This window comes from Rhincodon typus, chromosome 3 (genome assembly GCF_021869965.1).
Source record: "Rhincodon typus isolate 14 chromosome 3, sRhiTyp1.1, whole genome shotgun sequence".
In the NCBI taxonomy this organism is placed as follows: domain Eukaryota; kingdom Metazoa; phylum Chordata; class Chondrichthyes; order Orectolobiformes; family Rhincodontidae; genus Rhincodon; species Rhincodon typus.
Window position 1 is genome coordinate 52,585,227 of NC_063334.1, and position 19,726 is coordinate 52,604,952.

At 39.3% G+C, this 19,726-nt stretch overlaps 1 protein-coding gene across 1 annotated transcript in view; it reads left to right on the forward strand.

Moving 5' to 3' along the window:
• ptch1 (patched 1) overlaps positions 1 to 19,019 on the forward strand; it is a 60,051-nt gene extending 41,032 nt beyond the window's left edge. Inside the window, exons 17-21 of the mRNA XM_048595294.1 lie at positions 1,490 to 1,627; positions 3,017 to 3,159; positions 11,689 to 11,788; positions 14,162 to 14,416; positions 15,236 to 19,019. Coding sequence (XP_048451251.1) covers positions 1,490 to 1,627; positions 3,017 to 3,159; positions 11,689 to 11,788; positions 14,162 to 14,416; positions 15,236 to 15,766 — 1,167 coding nt within the window. The 3' untranslated portion in view covers positions 15,767 to 19,019. The remainder of the gene's footprint in view (positions 1 to 1,489; positions 1,628 to 3,016; positions 3,160 to 11,688; positions 11,789 to 14,161; positions 14,417 to 15,235) is intronic.
• Positions 19,020 to 19,726: the final 707 nt, after the last annotated feature.

Consider the following 19,726-nt stretch of genomic DNA (forward strand, 5'->3'; position numbering starts at 1 on the left):
TTGAGGCACTAGGCACTCCCTAAACCTCTCAGCGTGCCTATCTCCTCTTATTGCTTGAATCGTCTCTTCTTTGGCTAAATGTCAGTTTTTATTTGAATACTTTTATTTGAATAATAAACTTTATAACTTTATTATAAAGTTCAATAAGTTAACTCTGATATAAATCCAGGTTATTGTTGTTAAATGAGAGTGAAATATAATTTTGAAACGTTTGCTATCATGCAAGGATTCACTGCTTTTTGTCATTTATATAAATGATTTGGATATGAACATAGGAGGTATGGTTAGTAAGTTTGCAGACGACACTAAAATTGGAGGTGCAGTGGACATCAAAGAAGGTTATCTCAGAGTACAATGGGGCCTTAATCAGATGGGCCAATGGGCCAAGGAGTGGCAGATGGAGTTTAATTTAGAATAATGTGAGGTGCTGCATTATGGAAAGGCAAATCAGGGCAGAAATTGCACACTTCATGGTAAGGTCCTGGGAAGTGTTGCTGAACAAAGAGACCTCGGAGTGCAGGTTCATATTTCCTCGAAAGTAGAGTCGCAGGTAAACAGGCTAGTGAAGAAAGCATTTGGTATGCTTGCCTTTATTGGTCAGTGCGTTGAGTATAGGAGTTGGGAGGTCCCGTTGCGGCTGTACAGGACATTGGTTAGGCCACTTTTGGAATACTGAGTTCAATTCTGGTCTTGCTGCTATAGGAAGGATGTTGTGAAACTTGAAAGGGTTCAGAAAAGATTTACAAAAATGTTGCCAAAGTTGAACAGTTTGAGCTATAGGGGGAGGCTGAATAGGCTGGGGCTATTTTCCCTGGAGCGTCTGAGGCTGAGGAATGACCTTATAGAAGTTTACAAAATCATGAGGGGCATGGATAGGACGAATCCAAGATCTTTCCCCCAGGGTTGCGGAGTCCAAAACTAGAGGGCATAGATTTAAAGGGAGACAGGAAAGATTTAAAAGGGACCTAAGGAGCAACTTATTCAAACAGAGGGTGGTGCATGTTGGAATGAACTGCCAGAGGAAATGGTGGAGGCTTGTACAATTACAACATTTAAAAGACATCTGGATGGGTATACGAATAGGAGGCCTTTAGAGGGATATGCTGGCAAAGGGGACTCGATTAATTTAGGATATCTGGTCGGCATGGAAGAGTTGGACCAAAGGGTCTCCATGCTGTATAGCTGTATGATTCTATGACTCACTTTGTAATATTGTAATTAATATTACAGCATGACAATGTCCAGCTGATTCATGCATAGAGTTCCTTCAGCAACTGTCCAGTAATAGCTTGTAACCAATGTAAAAACAGAATTATAATTTCAGTATGTCTCTTCCTGGAACAGTTTAAAATTTCTTCTTTCAATTTCACTTTTTGAAACACCTAGAAATAAATGTTTCTGTTTTCTTTGTAAGAATGAGTTAACTTGCTGGAGGAAAAAGAGTCTTATTTTGACATAATTAAAGATGGGTTGTTTTAACCCCATTTAGGTATTAGTCCTAGCACTGATGACTGTGGAACTTTTTGGAATGATGGGCCTTATTGGGATAAAGCTGAGTGCAGTTCCTGTAGTGATTCTCATTGCGTCTGTTGGAATAGGGGTGGAATTCACTGTTCACGTTGCTCTGGTATGTAAACAAAAACCATCTTTCACTTAATAAAAACCAAAAGAACAGCGGATGCTGTAAATCCGGAACATAAATAGAAGTTGCTGGAAAAGCTCAGCAGGTCTGGCAGCATCTGTGAAGAAAAATCAGAGTTAACGTTTTGGGTCCGGTGACCCTTCCTCAGAACTGAGGAAACATCATTTGCTGTTCGGAGGAAGGGTCACCAGACGCGAAATATTAACTCTGATTTTTCTTCCCAGATGCTGCCTGAGCTTTTCCAGCAACTTCTGTTTTTATACCTTCTTTCACTTTTCCATTTGTCAAAACAGAATGCAAGAAATGCACACAACTTTCCTAAATTCTCTGAGAAAAACAACAAAACTATATTTTCGAGATTTGAGTACATCTAAAGCTGATATGATTTATTTGCAAATAATTAATTGATATTTTAATTTGAACATAACTGAAGTGAATCATTATAAAAGCTGCATATAAACTTCATAGTTTCATATCTACATCTCTGGGTTAAAGTACTATGGCAGAATGAGGGCTTTAATTGGGCATTAATTGCCTGCTTAAAGATTTCAATTGGCAAAGATGTAGAAAGGCTGTCCATAGATCAGCACTGACCTTGTCAAGGTGGATGCAAGAAATTGACGTTCCCCATCCACCACCCTCATACCCAATTAAATGTACCCTAAACTCTAAATTCTAATCCATAAGGCTGTTGGCAGCTTTTTGGTCTGGACTGACTTCAGATATATCAGAACTTATTGGGATAAGAAAAGGGCATCTGATCTTTTGAAGTGTGGTGTTCTCAGTACACAAACTTGACCAGTTAAGTAACTGGCAATATTTTGAAATAAACTTGAAAGTAAAACACATCTACAACAGCAATTAAATAAAAACATTGTAACTGTGAAATCACAAATAATGATCAATTTTAGTTAATGCTTCATATGTTGAAGAAAAAGTAAGGTGGGGGACTGGAAAAGCAAAATGTAGGTAATCAATATAAACATTGTGTATCTAATAAATAAGTAATATAAAACAGGCTTTTTTCATATGAAATACCTTTTACGTAAATGGCTTTTTTTTCCAAATATATGTGGGTTTGAATTTACACGGTGGTCTTCTTGTCATCATCTAGTGTACCTATAATGAAACAAGTGCAGATATATCAAAAAAGTGGTATAAATTCAAACCCTTTATCTCCCCTATATCTCTTGGATATCCACTTTGTTTGCGTTGAAAATTGTTAAACAAATAGTAAGCATTTTTGAGACTTGGTTAGAATTAAACTGAAATATTTAGTCTGTCACGCATAATCAGAACAGCTGCTGAACTGTCGGGTGGTGCTTTATAGGTTTCGTTAGACGGGTCTGATTGAATTAATCATATTGCCCACAGGCATTTTTAACAGCCATTGGAGATAAGAATCGAAGGGCAGTTCTTGCTCTGGAGCACATGTTTGCACCTGTACTAGATGGAGCTGTATCAACTCTTCTTGGAGTTCTCATGCTTGCTGGGTCTGAATTTGATTTCATTGTCAGGTAAGAAGCTTTCTTTTTTTTTGGCTATTGCCAGAAGTTCTGTTCTTCATTGTCCTGTCAGCCTTCATTTTGAGCTTCATTTTGGGGAGGTTTGGGGACCGCTTTGGAGAACACCTACGCTCGGTTCGCACTAAACAACTGCACCTCCCAGTCGCGAACCATTTCAATTCCCCCTCCCACTCCTCAGACGACATGTCCATCCTGGGCCTCCTGCAGTGCCACAACGATGCTACCCGAAGGTTGCAGGAACAGCAACTCATATTCCGCTTGGGAACCCTGCAGCCCAATGGTATCAATGTGGACTTCACAAGCTTCAAAATCTCCCCTCCCGCTACAGCATCCCAAAACCAGCCCAGCTCGTCCCCGCCTCCCTAACCTGTCCTTCCTCCCATCTATCCCCTCATCCCACCTCAAGCCCCACCCCCATCTCCTACCTACTAACCTCATCCCGTCCCCTTGACATGTCCGTCCTCCCTGGACTGACCTATCTCCTCCCTACCTCCCCACCTACACTCACCTTTACTGGCTCCATCCCCGCCTCTTTGACCTGTCTGTCTCCTCTCCACCTATCTTCTCCTCGATCCATTTTCTATCTGCCTCCCTGTCTCTCCCTATTTATTTCAGAACCCCCTTCCCCTCCCCCATTTCTGAAGAAGGGTCTAAGCCCGAAACGTCAGCCTTCTTGTTCCTCTGCTGTTACTTGGCCTGCTGTATTCATCCAGCTCTACACCTTGTTATCTCAGATTCTCCAGCATCTGCAGTTCCTACCATCTCTGAAACAAGATCATTATGTTCCTTCAGTGTCAGATCATAGATCTTACTGAACATAGCTGTTGTGTTTACCATTTTAAACTGAATTTCCCACTAATTCTTTCTATAGAATTGCCTTATTTTTATACTTAGCCATTAAAATAAAACAGAAAGTTGTTCTATTTATTGTACTTTCTGTTTTCAGTCACTGAGCTGCTCTTTCCACTTGTAAGTTTGATACTCTGTGCATACAAATCTATATGGGCAATTTTTACCCTTCTTGTTCAGGCAGTTATATCAGCCTGTGTAATACAGCCACATCAATGCCATCGCCTTCCAATGATTTGTTGCCTTAATGGTGGGCAGTGGGATCCATCTTTAATTTGGATATGGAAGTCCAATAGCATTATTATTGGGCAGTATTAATCAGCAAGGAGTGGTGATCACAAACACATGGAAGAACAGGACACTAACGTAGAGGCTGAGGAGGTGGTTACTTGTAGGAAAAAGGTTTCTGCAGTCTCAGTCAAAATTAACAGCCGAACCTAATTTCTTGGTTACAATCAGCCAGATTGAAAGGTTAACTGGCTGTTGGCTGGGCTGCAGCCAGGAAATGGAGGGACACTGGGCAAGGTTCATGGGATAGGAAGTCAGAATCTTGAGCTAGGGTATAGAAGGAAGTTCAGTGTTAAAAGCTGGACAAGGTTGGTGTGAGGACAAGAAACGTTGGGAGTCCAGAACTCGAACATTTGGGGATGTCACGTTCGGGGATAAAGAGCTTTGGAGTTCAGAGTCTAGGAATATCAGGGATTTTGCGCAGGGAATTAGACTGGTGAAGCAAGTAAACTGGACAAAACACTTAACTCCTTGCTCCAGCATCCTCACTTCCCTTTGTGATGCTTTCTCAAGGATTGAAACCTCAGCTGGTCAGGGTAACTTTTAAAGTAATTGTTAATATAAGTACTCAATATTTAAATTGCCTCTTTGTAGCAAGATAATTACTCATTCCCTGTCCTATTTCCATTAAAACCAGACACGGTCATTTTGGAAGTAGGTTCAGATCAGGATTCAGATTTCTAACATTGTAACATCTGTTCCATTCCTGCAACTGACCTACAACAGTTGTATTCCTCCACATCAGCAAACGTTAGAAGATCAGTATCTTGGACAGATCCTCTTAACCATTCAGTCAGCCAGCCTTTCCAAGAGGAGTCCTGAGCCCATATCGGCTCTGTATGAGTACCCTTGACAGATCTTTAACTAGTGACACAGAATTTGCTGGGGAGGCAGCTAAGCTGCATTGTCCATTATCGTAGCTATACACTTCATTGTACCTACAGAGTTTCCCCATCTGCCATGGAACATAACATATATTATCTAACATGTTTTAGAAGTAACATTCGTACCATACATATCCCAGGCAATGACCATTTCCAACCAGAGAGAATCCAATCATCTCCAAAATGCAATATCATTACCATTGCTGAACCTCCCGCTGTCAGCATCCTGAGGATCACTGTTGGCCAAAAACTGAACTGGACTTGGACCGGCCATATACATATGACAAGATCTATATGCATTTGGAAACAGATGGACTTATTAGCAATAGATAGCATGGTTTTGTGTGTGGGAGGTTGTGCCTCATTAACTTCATTGAGTTTTTTGAGGAGATGACGAATATGATTGATGAAGGAAAAGCAGTTAATGTTATCTATGTGGACTTCAGTAAAGCCTTTGACAAGGCCCATCATGGCAGACTGGTACAAAAGGTGAAGTCACATGGTATCGGGGTGAGTTGGCAAGATGGATACAGAACTGGCTTAGTCATAGGGGACAGAAGTTAGCGGTGGATGTATGCTTTTCGGAATGGAGGGCTGTGACTAGCAGTATTCCACAGGGATCAGTGCTGGTACCTTTGCTGGTCATGGTTTACATAAATGATTTGGAGGAAAAGGCTGGTCTAATTAGCCTTTAAGATTGGTGGAGTTGCAGATAGTGAAGATTATTGTTAGAGGATACAACAGGATATATATAGATCAGTTGGAGGCATGGGCAGAAAAATAGCAGATGGAGTTTAATCCAAACAAATATGAGGTGATGCATTTTAGAAGGTCAAGTACAGATGGAAATTATACAGTGAATGACAGAATCCTTATGAGTATTAGTATGCAGAGGGATCTGGATGTGCAGGTCCACAGATCACTGAAGGTGGCAGCGCAGGTAGATAAGTAGTAAGAAAGGCCTACGGCATACTTTCCTTCATTGGAAGGGGCATTGAGTATAAGGATAGGCAAGTTATGCTGCAGCTTTATAGAACTTTAGTTAGGCCACACTTGGAATATTGCATATTCTGGTCACCACACTACCAGAAGGTTGTGGATGCTTTGGAGAGGGTACAGAAGAGGTTTACCAGGATGTTGCCTGGTATGAGGGATTTTAGCTATGAAGAAAGATTGGATCGACTGGGTTTGTTTTCACTGGAACGCAGGAGGTTGAGGAGCGATTGTGAATGGCATGGATAGAGTGGAAAGTATGAGGCGTTTTCCCAGGATTGAGGGGTCAGTTACTAGGGGACAGAAGTTCAGGGTGCAGGGTGGATGTTCAAAAGAGATGTGCGAGACAGATCTTTCATACAAAGGGTGATGAGTGCCTGGGACACGCTGCCAGAGGAGGTGGGGAAGCATGCACAATAGCAGCATTCAAGAAATGCCTGGACGAATGCAAGAATAGGAGATATGGATCCTGTAAGTGAAGACAGTTTTAGTTTGGAAGGGCAAGATGTGTCAGCGCAGGCTTAGAACATCAACGGACTGCTCCTGTGTTGTATTGTTCTTTGTTCTTGTTCTGTTTTCAAAAGCCTATCAGGAGTATGATAGAATACACTGCTCATTATAAAAGAGCCTGATCCTGCCCTGTACCTGAGAACTCCACACACCGATTTCTGTCAGAGGTCACTGATCAGTGATCAGGAATGAGATGCTTTTCCCTTTTTATGACTTATACAGATTGTAGCACATTATAATATACAAACTACTATCTGACCTGGGTCAGATAGTAGGTTGCAATAAACATTTGTGATGCCAGTGATTCCCACATTCTATGAATTCATTTTAAAAACCCAGCACTGACCAGGAATTAGATACTGTATAGTGTATGTCGCTCAGTTCTGCAACTGAGCCAGCTAGATCCTGATTTTTCACTACCAATTTAAATGGATATAATTTTTTTTGTATTTATTTGGAAAAGACCAGCCTTCTGGATTATTCGCAAACACATTGACTTCCATTTCCTGAAGTTGCTGCCATGTATGGACCTGTTCAGCAGCAGGTAAAATTAGAGGGAACATGGCTGTTAGCCATCCAGGCCTATACTTTAGAGCTTGGGAACACATGCCAGGCTACTTTATTTACAGGGACACACATATATGTCATGCATCTATAAAGGATTCATCTTATGGCTGTTAGCTTGATTTCTTAATTTTGTGCTTACCTGGAGCTTTAGTGCTTTTTAGTGTAGAGGAAGTGGCAGACAGCCTGTCAAAGAACACTGAACAGTCAAGAGGGTGGAGACGTTGCATGTGCGAATAGCTTAGGTGACAAATACACTGCAGGGGTTTCAAGCATTTGTGAACACTAAAGGGATGCATACTTTAGTGGGGTCAAAGGAGACTGTGATTAGCTGGGGGCACTGCCACAGTTTTGTGAAAACATCAATTCTGAGGGTGAACCATTTATGCAAAGAGATAAAGGGAGGGAGTGAGTAGTATGGAAGTGGATGGAAGAACAGTTAATAGTGATGCAGTTACAGGAAAGGTGGTGAGGTGTGCCCTGCAGAGTATCCTTCAGTTTTCTTACTGGCTGCGCAAGCTTCCACAGGCCATGCGCAGCAGTGACTTCCAGAACCAGAATTGGCCCACAGCCATGCAGCTTAGAGGGAACAGTGGTCCCCAGTGCATGTGTACAAAGTGCAGAGGGCAGGAAGGGTTAGTAATTTAGCTGCAAAATGTGGGTGATGCATGCAGTAATGAGATATGTAGTCCATGATCCTCACTGAGATGAATATGCAGTGGCTAAGTTCAAGTAAGTGCAGCATGAGATGACTAAGTACCAAGAATCTCACTCACTCAATGAGCACTTTAACTACAGCTGGGGAAATTCACCCCATAGTCTGCATGAAGAGACATTTTGAAAGGTAAGTTCTAAAGGTCCTCCTTATGTATTCCATGCCAGACTAAGGACTATTGACCAATCCCAACCAATTACCATCAGCTATGGCCCCTGTCCACAATGACAGGCTGTGCCCTCCACACCACCACCCCCATCCTGCCTACTCATTCCCGAAAAACAGGCTATGCCACCCTATACCCCCATGCCTAACTACGTCCTTCCAACCAAATCCAAGGCCCAGCATGCCACCACATTTTCTTCCATGCACACCTTATGGTTGTTGTGTCGTTTCCATGCACATTCACTGACTGTACAGTGTATAGAATGTATATACTATAGTGACGATGAGATCAATTTTTTTTAAAAAACACTTTTTAAAAATGATAATCCATTGATAAGTTTCCACTGTGTTAAAAACTTCTTGATATTCAGATATCCATATGCTGACAGGTCGGAGAAGACTTTCCAAGAATTTCCAATATTTTATTGTTAAAATATAATTCAGTACAAGTAACAGTTTCTCCACTTCCCCTCGGGATCCTCATCCTATCCAGAAGTCAGTTTCCCAACTGGGGAAAAACCATTAACATTGATGGGACTTTATTAAATCATTAGTATGAATATAATGTAATAATGTGGGAATAAATTATCATTCAAGTATTTTGATAGTTACTGGAAGACTGCAACTCCCCATTTTACTGGTGAATATTTTTTGGTCAAGTGTCTGAAAGAAACAGCATTTAAAATGGTGACTGAGAATCTATCTGAATGATGAAATGAAAAGGTGTTTTAACATATTAATCAGTTACGTTTTATCCAAGTATCATATTTGTAGTTTTAAAAAATATATTTTCTAATCAACCTGTTCAAAGATATTATTACACATCTGTGGAGCAGGTAGGACTTGAACCCAGGTCTCTGGCTCAGAGGTAGGGACACCACCATGACACCAATAAAAGCCCTACATTTGCTTTTTTTTTGTTTTTTATTAATCTATTAACCATCACCAGTAATCACCTGCATAGCCAATTAAAAATTTACAAGCATTGCCCATTACAGGCAATGAAAACCGTCAAAGTGAGGGAGAGATAAGGAGAGTGGGAAGGGCTAAATCAAAAGGCAGTTGGATGGAGAAATAAAGCACTGTATTCCCCACAGTCCCCATCTTTCTGTAAAGGCATTAAGAGCATTGAACACCACCAGCTCCTTTTCCAAGGACAGCCAGGCACGAACATAAATGCAGACAAGGGCAGATATTCAGCAGATATGACCCCCTCCACAGCCCGTTGCCTGGACCTGTTTATAGCCAACCTGGCCAGGTCCAGAAACAGACCCACAAGGAAGTCCTCTGATCTGCACACACCCCTCCACCCTGGATGCCCAAAGATCAGGAGCACAGGGCAGAAGTGCAACCAAAATCACAATAAAAGATTGTTCAAATAACTAAAAAGGGTGTACAGATGTCCACAATTGATATATATATGGTCCATGGACTCCATGGTGCTGCAAAATAAACAGTTGGTCTGGGAATCCGTGAACCACTGTAATATACAGGACATTTGCTATTTATATGTACAAGCTCCTTTATACCTCACCTGATTTGAATTAACATTGAATCTGTCTTGGTTTACTCTTAAAGGAAGCTGCATTTCCAACATTGTCACCTCTAAGGCCAAACCTCATTATGTATTCTTAGCTGAAAGCCCAGACATCCATTACTCTGTTGAATTTCTGAGACTCTGCTTGATTGACAGCGCTGTCTTGATCTCTGCTGTCAATTTCATAACATCTATTTACATAAAGTTAAGAGATTTTTAAGTGCTTACAGTTTCAGGTATTAATACTTTGAGGATCTGAATGGTTGACACCTTTGTGTTACAGTGAAAAGGAGTTTGTTCAACATAGTGGAAAGTTATCAATGAAAAGCATTTTTTTTTAAAGTTTTGTTTTATACAGCCTTCTGTCACTATCCTGTCCATTCTTTATATACTTCATCTCGTGTATAGTGGGTGAATGAACATGCAGCTGCCATAGCCTGTCCTGGGCGCATGTGGAGCCTTAGGGAGTGGGTATGTGGCATGAATGGGGAGCATATGGAGGTGGGTTGAGAGCTGAAGGACTACCATAACCGTAACTTCGAAAGAAGTCATACATCACCAAGTTGGACTTCTTAAATAATTCACCTCTCTAGTCGGCAGTCTCGCATCTGCCTCCAAATATTTTCATGGGTAGGCTGGCTTACAGCAGCCAGCACACCCCACAATGAAAATGTCATCCTTGCAGGCACTTTCTACTGAGGTAAGCAGACCATATTGGTAATTTTGCCAACTCCTGCTACCTGCCTTGAGAATGAAATCCAAGTTAAAGTAAAATCTATACTGGATACAAATGACTCTTTAACGTACTGCTTATATGTGAAATAATATTTAATATTAATATAAATAATATATAAATATTGTTATTTCATATTGGATAGTAGTGCAATGTCTGTAGTTTGTGAATATAAAAGTAAGATAATGTTTGCTGCTCAAATGAATGCATATATAAAAATGCATCATTGTGCTTTTGGGCATAGTGAAGGTAACTGTGTTCCACTGCTGTACAATGAGATAATAGAATAATCCTTTATTTGTGCAAGTTAATTAAAAACGTGCCCAAGGTTGCGGCCTTGAAGTCATTACTCAAAAATGTGTCCTTAAGTTTAGTCTGAGGCCCAGCTGTGTTGTATACCGACCTTCTCTTAAACAGTTTAAAGCTTACCTTGGTATTCATGCAAACACCCGGTTATGGCCTTGAATGGTAGGAATCGACGACCACTTGAATGCTTTTACTTTTTCACAAAAATTCTGGCTTTTATGCTTGAAATGGTTGACGCAAAACAAGAGTATTCATAATGCTAAATTGTACCACAAAAGATTTAGTTTGCAGTGCAGTGATGCTATTGTGTGGAGTGCTCTTATCAAACACAATGCTAGAATCTTCTATTGAACTGACAGCATTTTACAGCAGAATGTTGGTTCATGTTTTATAAAGGATTGCAGTTTGAGCTATTTAGTAAGACTAAATCTCTGAAGACTGTAGGCAGAAAGTTTTGATTAGTGTTGTGAGAGAAAGCCTACTTGATACACTTGAGATTTAATTAGTGATTCTGTTGTGAGATGCAGCAGAATTTCACAGTGGATTAACTGCCTGAGACTTTGCTTCTCCTGCCCCTAGACTAAATTGTTTAAATTCTGCACCCTTTACTTCATTTGTTTGCTTCTGCTGGGGTTAAGGTAATGGGGCCCCTTTCATTGTGCATGTTGTATGGGCTTGTCCAGTCATTCAGATCACGTTCCATATTTTTCTATATGCGTAACAAACTATTCATGAATAACAGTCCATATAAACATTTGTTTGTCAATAAAATTAACAAGCTAATGTACTGTGCTTTATTTGATCAACTAATGTGCGATGTAGCCTCACTGATGTAAAAGGCAAAAAATTACTGAGGTATTTTCTCTGTGTATTTACACTAAGGTTTGTGTTGTAATTGACTTTTAAAATGCAATTAGTTTGGCATGAGTAAGGAGCAACTTAAAATTAATTGCACTATTCTTTGCAACTATTACAGGTACTTCTTTGCAGTCCTGGCTATTTTAACTGTTCTGGGTGTTCTCAATGGATTAGTGCTACTTCCAGTCCTTCTTTCTTGCTTTGGACCATATCCTGAGGTATTTATTTCCTTATTTTCATGATGTTCCTGCTATATTTGGACTTTGAGATGTTCTAAGTGGAAAATAAGAATGAATTCACCAATTCTGCATTCTTAACAGAGCCAGGCTTAAAATGACCAGAGTCGGAGAATGCGCATGACAATTTGTTTTTATTCACTCGTGGAATGTGGGCATTGCTGTTTGGTCAAAATTTATGATCCATTTCTAGTTGCCCTTGAGAAGGTGCTAGTGAGCCGCTTTCTTGAACTGTGACAGTCCACTTACTGTAGGTACACCCATAATGCTGTTAGGGAGGGAATTCCAGGATTGTGACCCAGCAACAGTGAAGGAAGGACAATATATTTCCAAGTCAGCTTGGAGGAGAACTTGTAGGTGGTGTTCCCATGTATCTGCTGACTGTCCTTCTAGATGGAAGTTTAGCAGGTGCTGTCTAAGGATCTTTGGTGAACTTCTGCAGTGCATCTTGCAGATAGTAAACACTGCTGCTACTGAGTGATGGTGGTGGAGAGAATGGATATGGAGCAGTTAAGTGGGCTGCTTTGTCATGGATGGTATCAAACTTCTTGAGTGTTGTTGGAGTTGCACCCATCCAGGCAAGTGGGGAGTATTCCATCACACTCCTAACTTGTGCCTTTGTAGATGATGGGCCGGCTTTCAGGAATTATTCACCAGTGTATTCCTAGTGTTGTCCTATCTCTGATCCACACACCCTTAATGCACAGCACTGGACACACACGATTGGTGACTTTATACTACTATCACATGTTACCAGGAAACAAAATAGGTGCAATCATGAACAAATGATGGATTTGAAAAATCACAGAAATCTGAGCCATATTTTTCAGGAAAAAATTAAGAACTAAAGTATCTGAGGTTAATAGATTCATAGATCACGTAATTCCTTCTTGACCCCATAGCCTCGTACAACTAACAGGAAGTCAGCATTATTGATATGGCTAATGCCAGACAGATTGGAGTGTCTGTACCTCTCACTATTACTTGAGCCGCAAAAGAACAGGGAAGATTACAGGTCACTGTCCATGCTGTTGTTGAAGGATAGACCTTGATGTGACAGTTGCTTGCATAACTCCACAACCAGGTGAACCCAAAGCAATCAGGGGTCAGCAGTAGCTAAGACTGTTAAGGAAATAAGAAAATAAAAAACTAAGGATAACACTTGAGGTTAGCTATTCTTAGTGTAAAAAAACTTCAGAGGGATGCAAGCAAATGCATATTTGGCACATAGCTAGTCTTGGATTAGTTGCTAGAATAGGTTTCATCATATCAAAATTCAGTGCATCTTGTTTTCTTTCATCAAAATCATTCCCAAGGTCACCTAGGGTAAAGCTAGGGACCGGGGCACCGGAATCTCTTTCACATTCCCCTTGTGACTGCATACTTTTAATTCTAAGGAAGAAGAGCTTATAGATTTATTTGTCACTGTGGTTCAGCCATCACTGCAGCTGCTCTGCTAATCCCTCTCCCTTTTTGCCTTAAACATCCCCAAGCTGCTCACTCTGATCCCTCATTACTTTGTATTTTCTTCATCTCTCTCCAGAGTGTTTTATCTTTGGGGCATCACTGGCAAGGCCAGTATTTGTTGCCTGAAGGCCATTTAACAGTCACCCACATTGTTATGTGGACTGCAGTCACATGTAGGTCCAACATTGTTAATCAACCTGATTAGACATGTTATGACACACCTCTGAAGCAGATAGGGGTTGAACCTAGACCTGCTGGCTCAGATGTAAAGGTAGAGACATCACCACTGTGCCACAAGAGCCCTACTTTTCCCCCTCCAAAATAATTTCTTCCATGACACTCACCTGACGATTCCATGATCCATCTCTGCCATTTTCCTCCTTAATCACCTACCATTATCATTTCAACAACACTGACTTCTCCCCTTCCTCTAAAGACATCCTTCTCACTTTTAAATCTGCTGTCATCACTTCCACAGTGAAGAACACTTGTTTTGTCTGACTTTTGCTACCACTTCATCTCTAAGCTGCATTTCCAGTCTGTAAAAGTGATTTAACCAGTTTTTACCTCATTTTGTTTCTCATTTCTCACATAATTCCCTTTATGACCCCCTCCAGCCCAGATTTCAATCACCCCATGGTTTTACAAATCATAAAAGGTATTCTAAATGCTATGACCATGACACATATGCTGTTTGTGTCTAGTATTATGTCTGGTCACAGTGTTGCTGTGCTACAAAAAGCCATGTTAGTGAATGAGCTCTCTTCAGACTCCCTCTGCACCCTGTGTGAAAAGAATTATGCCACCCAGATGTTTCAAATGACTGGATCTGACTACAAAAGTGTTGTGAACTCTAGGTGAGACTAATTACTCCTTACACATTCATAGGTTTCACCTCTAGATGGGAGAACCAGGTTGCCTACTCCATCACTGGAGCCACCACTTCGAGTTGTGAGGTTCGCCATTCACCCTGAGCAAGGAAATAATGGCTCTGACACTTCAGATTCTGAATACAGCTCACAGACCACAGTTTCCGGAATCAGTGAAGAGCTTCAGCATTATGGATCCAATCCCAGCTCAACTGCACCAGCCCACCAGATCATGGTGGAAGCAACTGAGAATCCTGTCTTCCCCAGATCTACAGTAAGTGAAGCCAGTTCTTTTTTTCAAAAGCAAGGCTTCTTGCCAATATTTAAAGCTTCAACATTTTTCGTTTAGCCATCAGTTCTTTAATTTCATTCAAAATGACATACTAACAACAAAATACATTTTTTTTTGCTTTAAAGGCATGCTTGTAATGTTTGACATATGACCATTATTTGCCAGCAACATTTGTATTGTTACTTAGTGTGGATATATTACAGGTAAAAATTTCAGTGAATTCCATAGCAGATATAATTTCCTACATTGTAAACAATAATTGCACACTAATAATGCTTTCCAATTATTATATATTACGTACATTCTCTTCAAAGTCCTCCTGCTAAAAGGAGTTGGACAAGATGTAGCAACCACATTTAAAATTGATGTCAGTTCACTGATTGATGTGGTTTCTGGACATATGTTTTACTTCAGGCAATTGCGTGATTCCAGAAATCAAATTCCATAGTGATCAAGGAAATCTTCTGTGATGATATAAATTTTAACATAACAATAGAGAACCTTTAGGAATATTAAAGGGCCTTTTCTTTTTTGCTATTCACAACCAAGCTTTCTCACTATAATCTCTCTCCTTGGAAATACACTGAATTCTTTCTTCAAACTTTCAGCTATGTTAATGGCTTTCCCAGATTACTTATTCTAATAAATATTTTTCAAGGTGAAAGCATGCTGCATGACTTTTGTCCATCCTGAGTCTACTACCAATTAAATTTTTAATTAAGTTGTACATTGTTTTGTACACTGCAGTGTAATAATGAATAAATTGATATGATAAGTACTAATAATTTATCTTGTTTACAGGTTATTCAGTCAGATTGCAGATTACATCAACCCCCAAGACCACAGCCACCTCCTCAACAGGATGTTAAACATCAACAATCCTGGAGGAATTGTAGGGACCACAGTTTGGAGGCTAGAGAAGGGTTTCGACTGCCTCCTTACAAACCACGCATGGATGCTTTTGAAACTGCTCGTGAAGGGCATTCCAAACTTGGTAATCGGAATCATCCAACTCATAGATCCTGTTCTCATAAGACTAGGAACCCAACATTCACTGCCACCGGTGCTACGGCACCTACATACTGCCAGCCTATCACTACTGTGACCGCCACAGCCTCAGTTACTGTGGCTGTGCATCCTCCCATACCCAACCAAAATGTATTTGGAGGATACCCACATCGCAAAGGGTACAGTGGAACTGATGAAGGAGCATTTGTTGATCCTCATGTGCCTTTTAATGCACGTTATGAAAGAAGGAACTCAAAGGTCGAAGTTTTAGAGTTGCAGGACGTTGATTGTGAAACACAGAGAAATGGGAACAAAACACATTAGGTACGTTTCCTAAGGAAATTCAGTGAGAGATGCCTTACTGTCTAAAATACTATGAATCATTCACACCCCTGTCAAATTCCTTCAGTTAGGTAGAAGAGGAAAAATTTAGCAATGTTTATTTTAAAGGGCAGAAAATTACATCCTGATATAACTCCGTTACATTTGTTTTAATTAGTTATAGATGGATTTAAAAAGATGACAAATATGGAAATTTTAATCAATGTGTTTTTGTAATATGGAAATAACCTCCCTGTCCTTACACAAATTCTGTTCTCTAAAACATGAGGAGAGTTATTGAAACCTTTCTCAACATCCATTCCTAATGGTATGGTATTGAATTTGACCCTTTCCAATATGGAATTTATGATGCACAGATGGCCAAAGATTGGAAAACTCTTCATTTGCATTGTCTGATCCTTGAAGCTCTAAGGCTATTAAACACAATAACTGAACTGGGAAAACAGTTTACAGCAACTGTTAATCTATTGTAATATTTGTTAAATATTTCTTTTTTAAAATATTTAAAGGATGTACACATATGTATTATACAAATGTACAATGTAAAGTAGTATAATTTTGGGAGTTGAAAACCTCCTGTGAATGGATTGGGAACAATATTGTATGATCTATATGTTATGTACATTGATCTGTGTATCTGTGCCACATTTACGCTTAATCTAGTCATAAATGTCAGCATTTGTTGCTGCTGCTTAAGATATTGTATAATTTACTTGTATAATTATTCTATGCAAATATTGCTCATGTGATAGTTCTTTTTGTAAAGATACACATCTTGTTAAAATATTTTAATTTTGCATATCACAACCCTGTGGTAGTATAAAATGTTACTGTTAACTTTCAAGCACGCTATGCGTGGTTCTTAAAATTATCAGATATGAAGAAAAGCACGTTAATCTTTATTGCCTTGTTAGCATTAGTTGACTCTTTCGGTGTATTATACAGGTCTGTAATGTTTTAATTTAACCCTTAGTGTGTGTATATTTATTGATCCCCTCCAGATTCTTTGAATGATAAACTGTATCGGAATTTCTAACTGTCAGACTAACACAGAGGCAGTTTTTTATATTTTTCTTTATTTATTTTCAATTTAAATAGAATGCATTTTTGAAAATGACCCACCATTAAGCTTAGACACTGTTCTCTTTAGTATAGATTTTAATATTTGTAAAGATATGCATTCAGCATTGAAAGCTTATGATAGGGAGGCATTAATTCAATCCAACTTTGTGTAAATATTTAGGGGGAGAAAACTGTCTCTTCTTAATTCTGACTTTATGTTAATGTTAAACTCACCTACTACTGCTACTACACATATTTGGCATCAATAAAATCAAATCAAGTGGACATGCAAGTTATGAATCTTTCAAAGGAGCCTTAAGTATGTACTTTAAAGAAAAGCGTAGTTACTGATGTAATGCAGGAAGTCTGTAGTTCAGAAGTACTTCATTGGCTATAAGGCAGTTTAGGGCATTCTGAGAAAATGGAAGATACATGTAAGTTCTTTCTTTCCATTCAGTGTTCAAAAACCCAAATTACTTTTGTAATTGAACCACATTATTCTGTTAATGACTGTCCAGAGGCCTTACCTAGCTTTTGCTTTTGTTTTGGTAGTGAATGGGTTCATCATTAATGGGATGAAATTGCCATTGGTGATAATTGTAAGAAACCGACATTCACATGAAATCCATCTGTGCATTATCTTAATGAATTTGTTAACTCACCCAAAATAAATGTGTTATCATATGCATTAAGATGACACACATAGGATCTCCATGCAAATACAACAAGATGAAAATTGCAAATCATTTAATTTTTAAATGTTTCTTCGCATGTTCACTATTGAAGGATTTTGGGTTTTTTTTTTACTTTTGACCAATGATGTCAAATGGGTGATACGGACCTGCTGCCCAGTTCACTCCTTTCCTAGAAAAGAGAGTCAGGAGAGGAGTACAACAAATGATTGATCCAAGATCATCTATTTCACACTACTGCCAAAAGCAATCTTATGAATTATTTTGTTACTTTGTCACATTTGTTTTGCTATTGAAGTTACAGATGATGCCAAATTGTGTCACGTAGCAAGTAGATTGAATTATATTTTCTATTTTAATCTTTAAAATAAGCTACTGCCGTTAGCACACTAAGGGTTAACCCTAATTGTGAACTTGCTTTTACATAACAAAAGTTGACTTACTGGTATAGAAATGTATGTGACATTCACCAAGAGTTCACTGTGACACTTATGGTGGATTGACCTTAGATCATCCAGGATCCACAACAAAAACTGTATGGTGTTCATTGAAACTAACTTCAGCTGCCCTGGTGTATATTAGGTTGTGTTAACAGTTTAGAGTGGCTTCCCACTGCTACTGCCTTAGCATCTGTCATTTCTCACTAGTATTTTCTCCCTCTTGTTTACCAGCACAGATTCTATCAAATGCATATATAGATATGCGTACCTTCTCCCCTCCCCTACTGTCTGCTGCTTCTGCACAATGTAGACATTTTCTCCTATAGTCACATTGGCAAAGGGAGAACTTCTCAGTGGCTGGCAACTATGTTTTTAAGAAAAAATGTATTTTTTTGTGATATTTATATTTTTGTATCATAAGAATGTTTTCTTACAGTATTTGTCGTATGCCAGTTTATAACAAAAAATGCAGGGATTTTTTTTCTTCTGTTACATGTGTTTTATTTTGTAATGGATTTTAATCTGTATAAAGTGCTTACTAATGTTAATAACTAAATAGGAAAGATATATAACAGCTGCATTAAGAATTCGTAGATTTTAGTATGAGGATGCAAAAGTAAAAATATTCAAACTGGGTCTCATCACCTGCCTGTTTTGGTAGAGATGGGTTTGTGTCATTTCAGTTACAAAGATAAATGTATGCCATATAATTTATTTATATGAAAATTTATTTTTGTAGTGTATATAGTAGTCATCAAGTCTTTTGACAGAAGTATATTTTTAAAGAGTTTATATGTAATGATACCATTATGTTGGATCATAATTGAGACAGTTACAGTGCACACTTTCATTGTAACGTACACATGGAGAAGATGTTTTACAGTGTTAAAATGAAAGCAACTATTCTAAATGTTACAAAATTTGTTTCCAATTTCCATGGAATACGTGCCTTTTGTGTTTTACCATTTGCATCATGGGACATGGAAATTGTGGCAAGCTGTCTAAATATTAATGTTCAAACACTGATAGAATTTCTAACAAATAAAAATAATATAACTTAACTGTGAAACGGTGTCCTCATTACTTCACAAAATTGTTTTTGGAACTGTAGTTATAAAATTCCCAAACTATCTGGTGTATTTGTGTCTAGAAAGAGTGAATCAAAATCAGAAACTGGTTACACCAGTGAACCTTCCTCAGGAGTTTTTGTAGAGTTGGATGCAGACAATTACAGCAACATTCCCTTGCAAACGGACAACATACATATAGGTGAAACCACAAAATGGCAAAAGGCAGAATTCCTGCTAGTCTCACCCTGTAGTGGTCCCAGACCTTCAATACCTCCTTGGTTAGAAGTGAGGCCAAAAGGATATTCCAGTGTGTCCTTTTGGGAAGGAAACTGCTATCCTTACATGGTCTGGCCTATATGTTACAAACTTAGGACAGCTGTCTCACGGACACGCAATACCTGACACAGTCATAATTCATGGCATCATATCTTAGTGTCCCAGAATTTGGGCAGCACGATGGCTCAGTGGTTAGCACTGCTGCCTCACAGCATTAGGGACCCCAGTTCAATTCCAACTTTGGGTGACTGTCTGTGTGGAGTTTGCACATTTTCCCTGTGTCTGCATGGGTTTGCTCCGGTTTCCTCCCACTGTCCAAAGATGTGCAGAGTAGGTGGGTTGGCCATGCTAAATTACCCATAGTGCCCAGGGATGTTTAGGCTAGGTGGGTTAGACATAGGA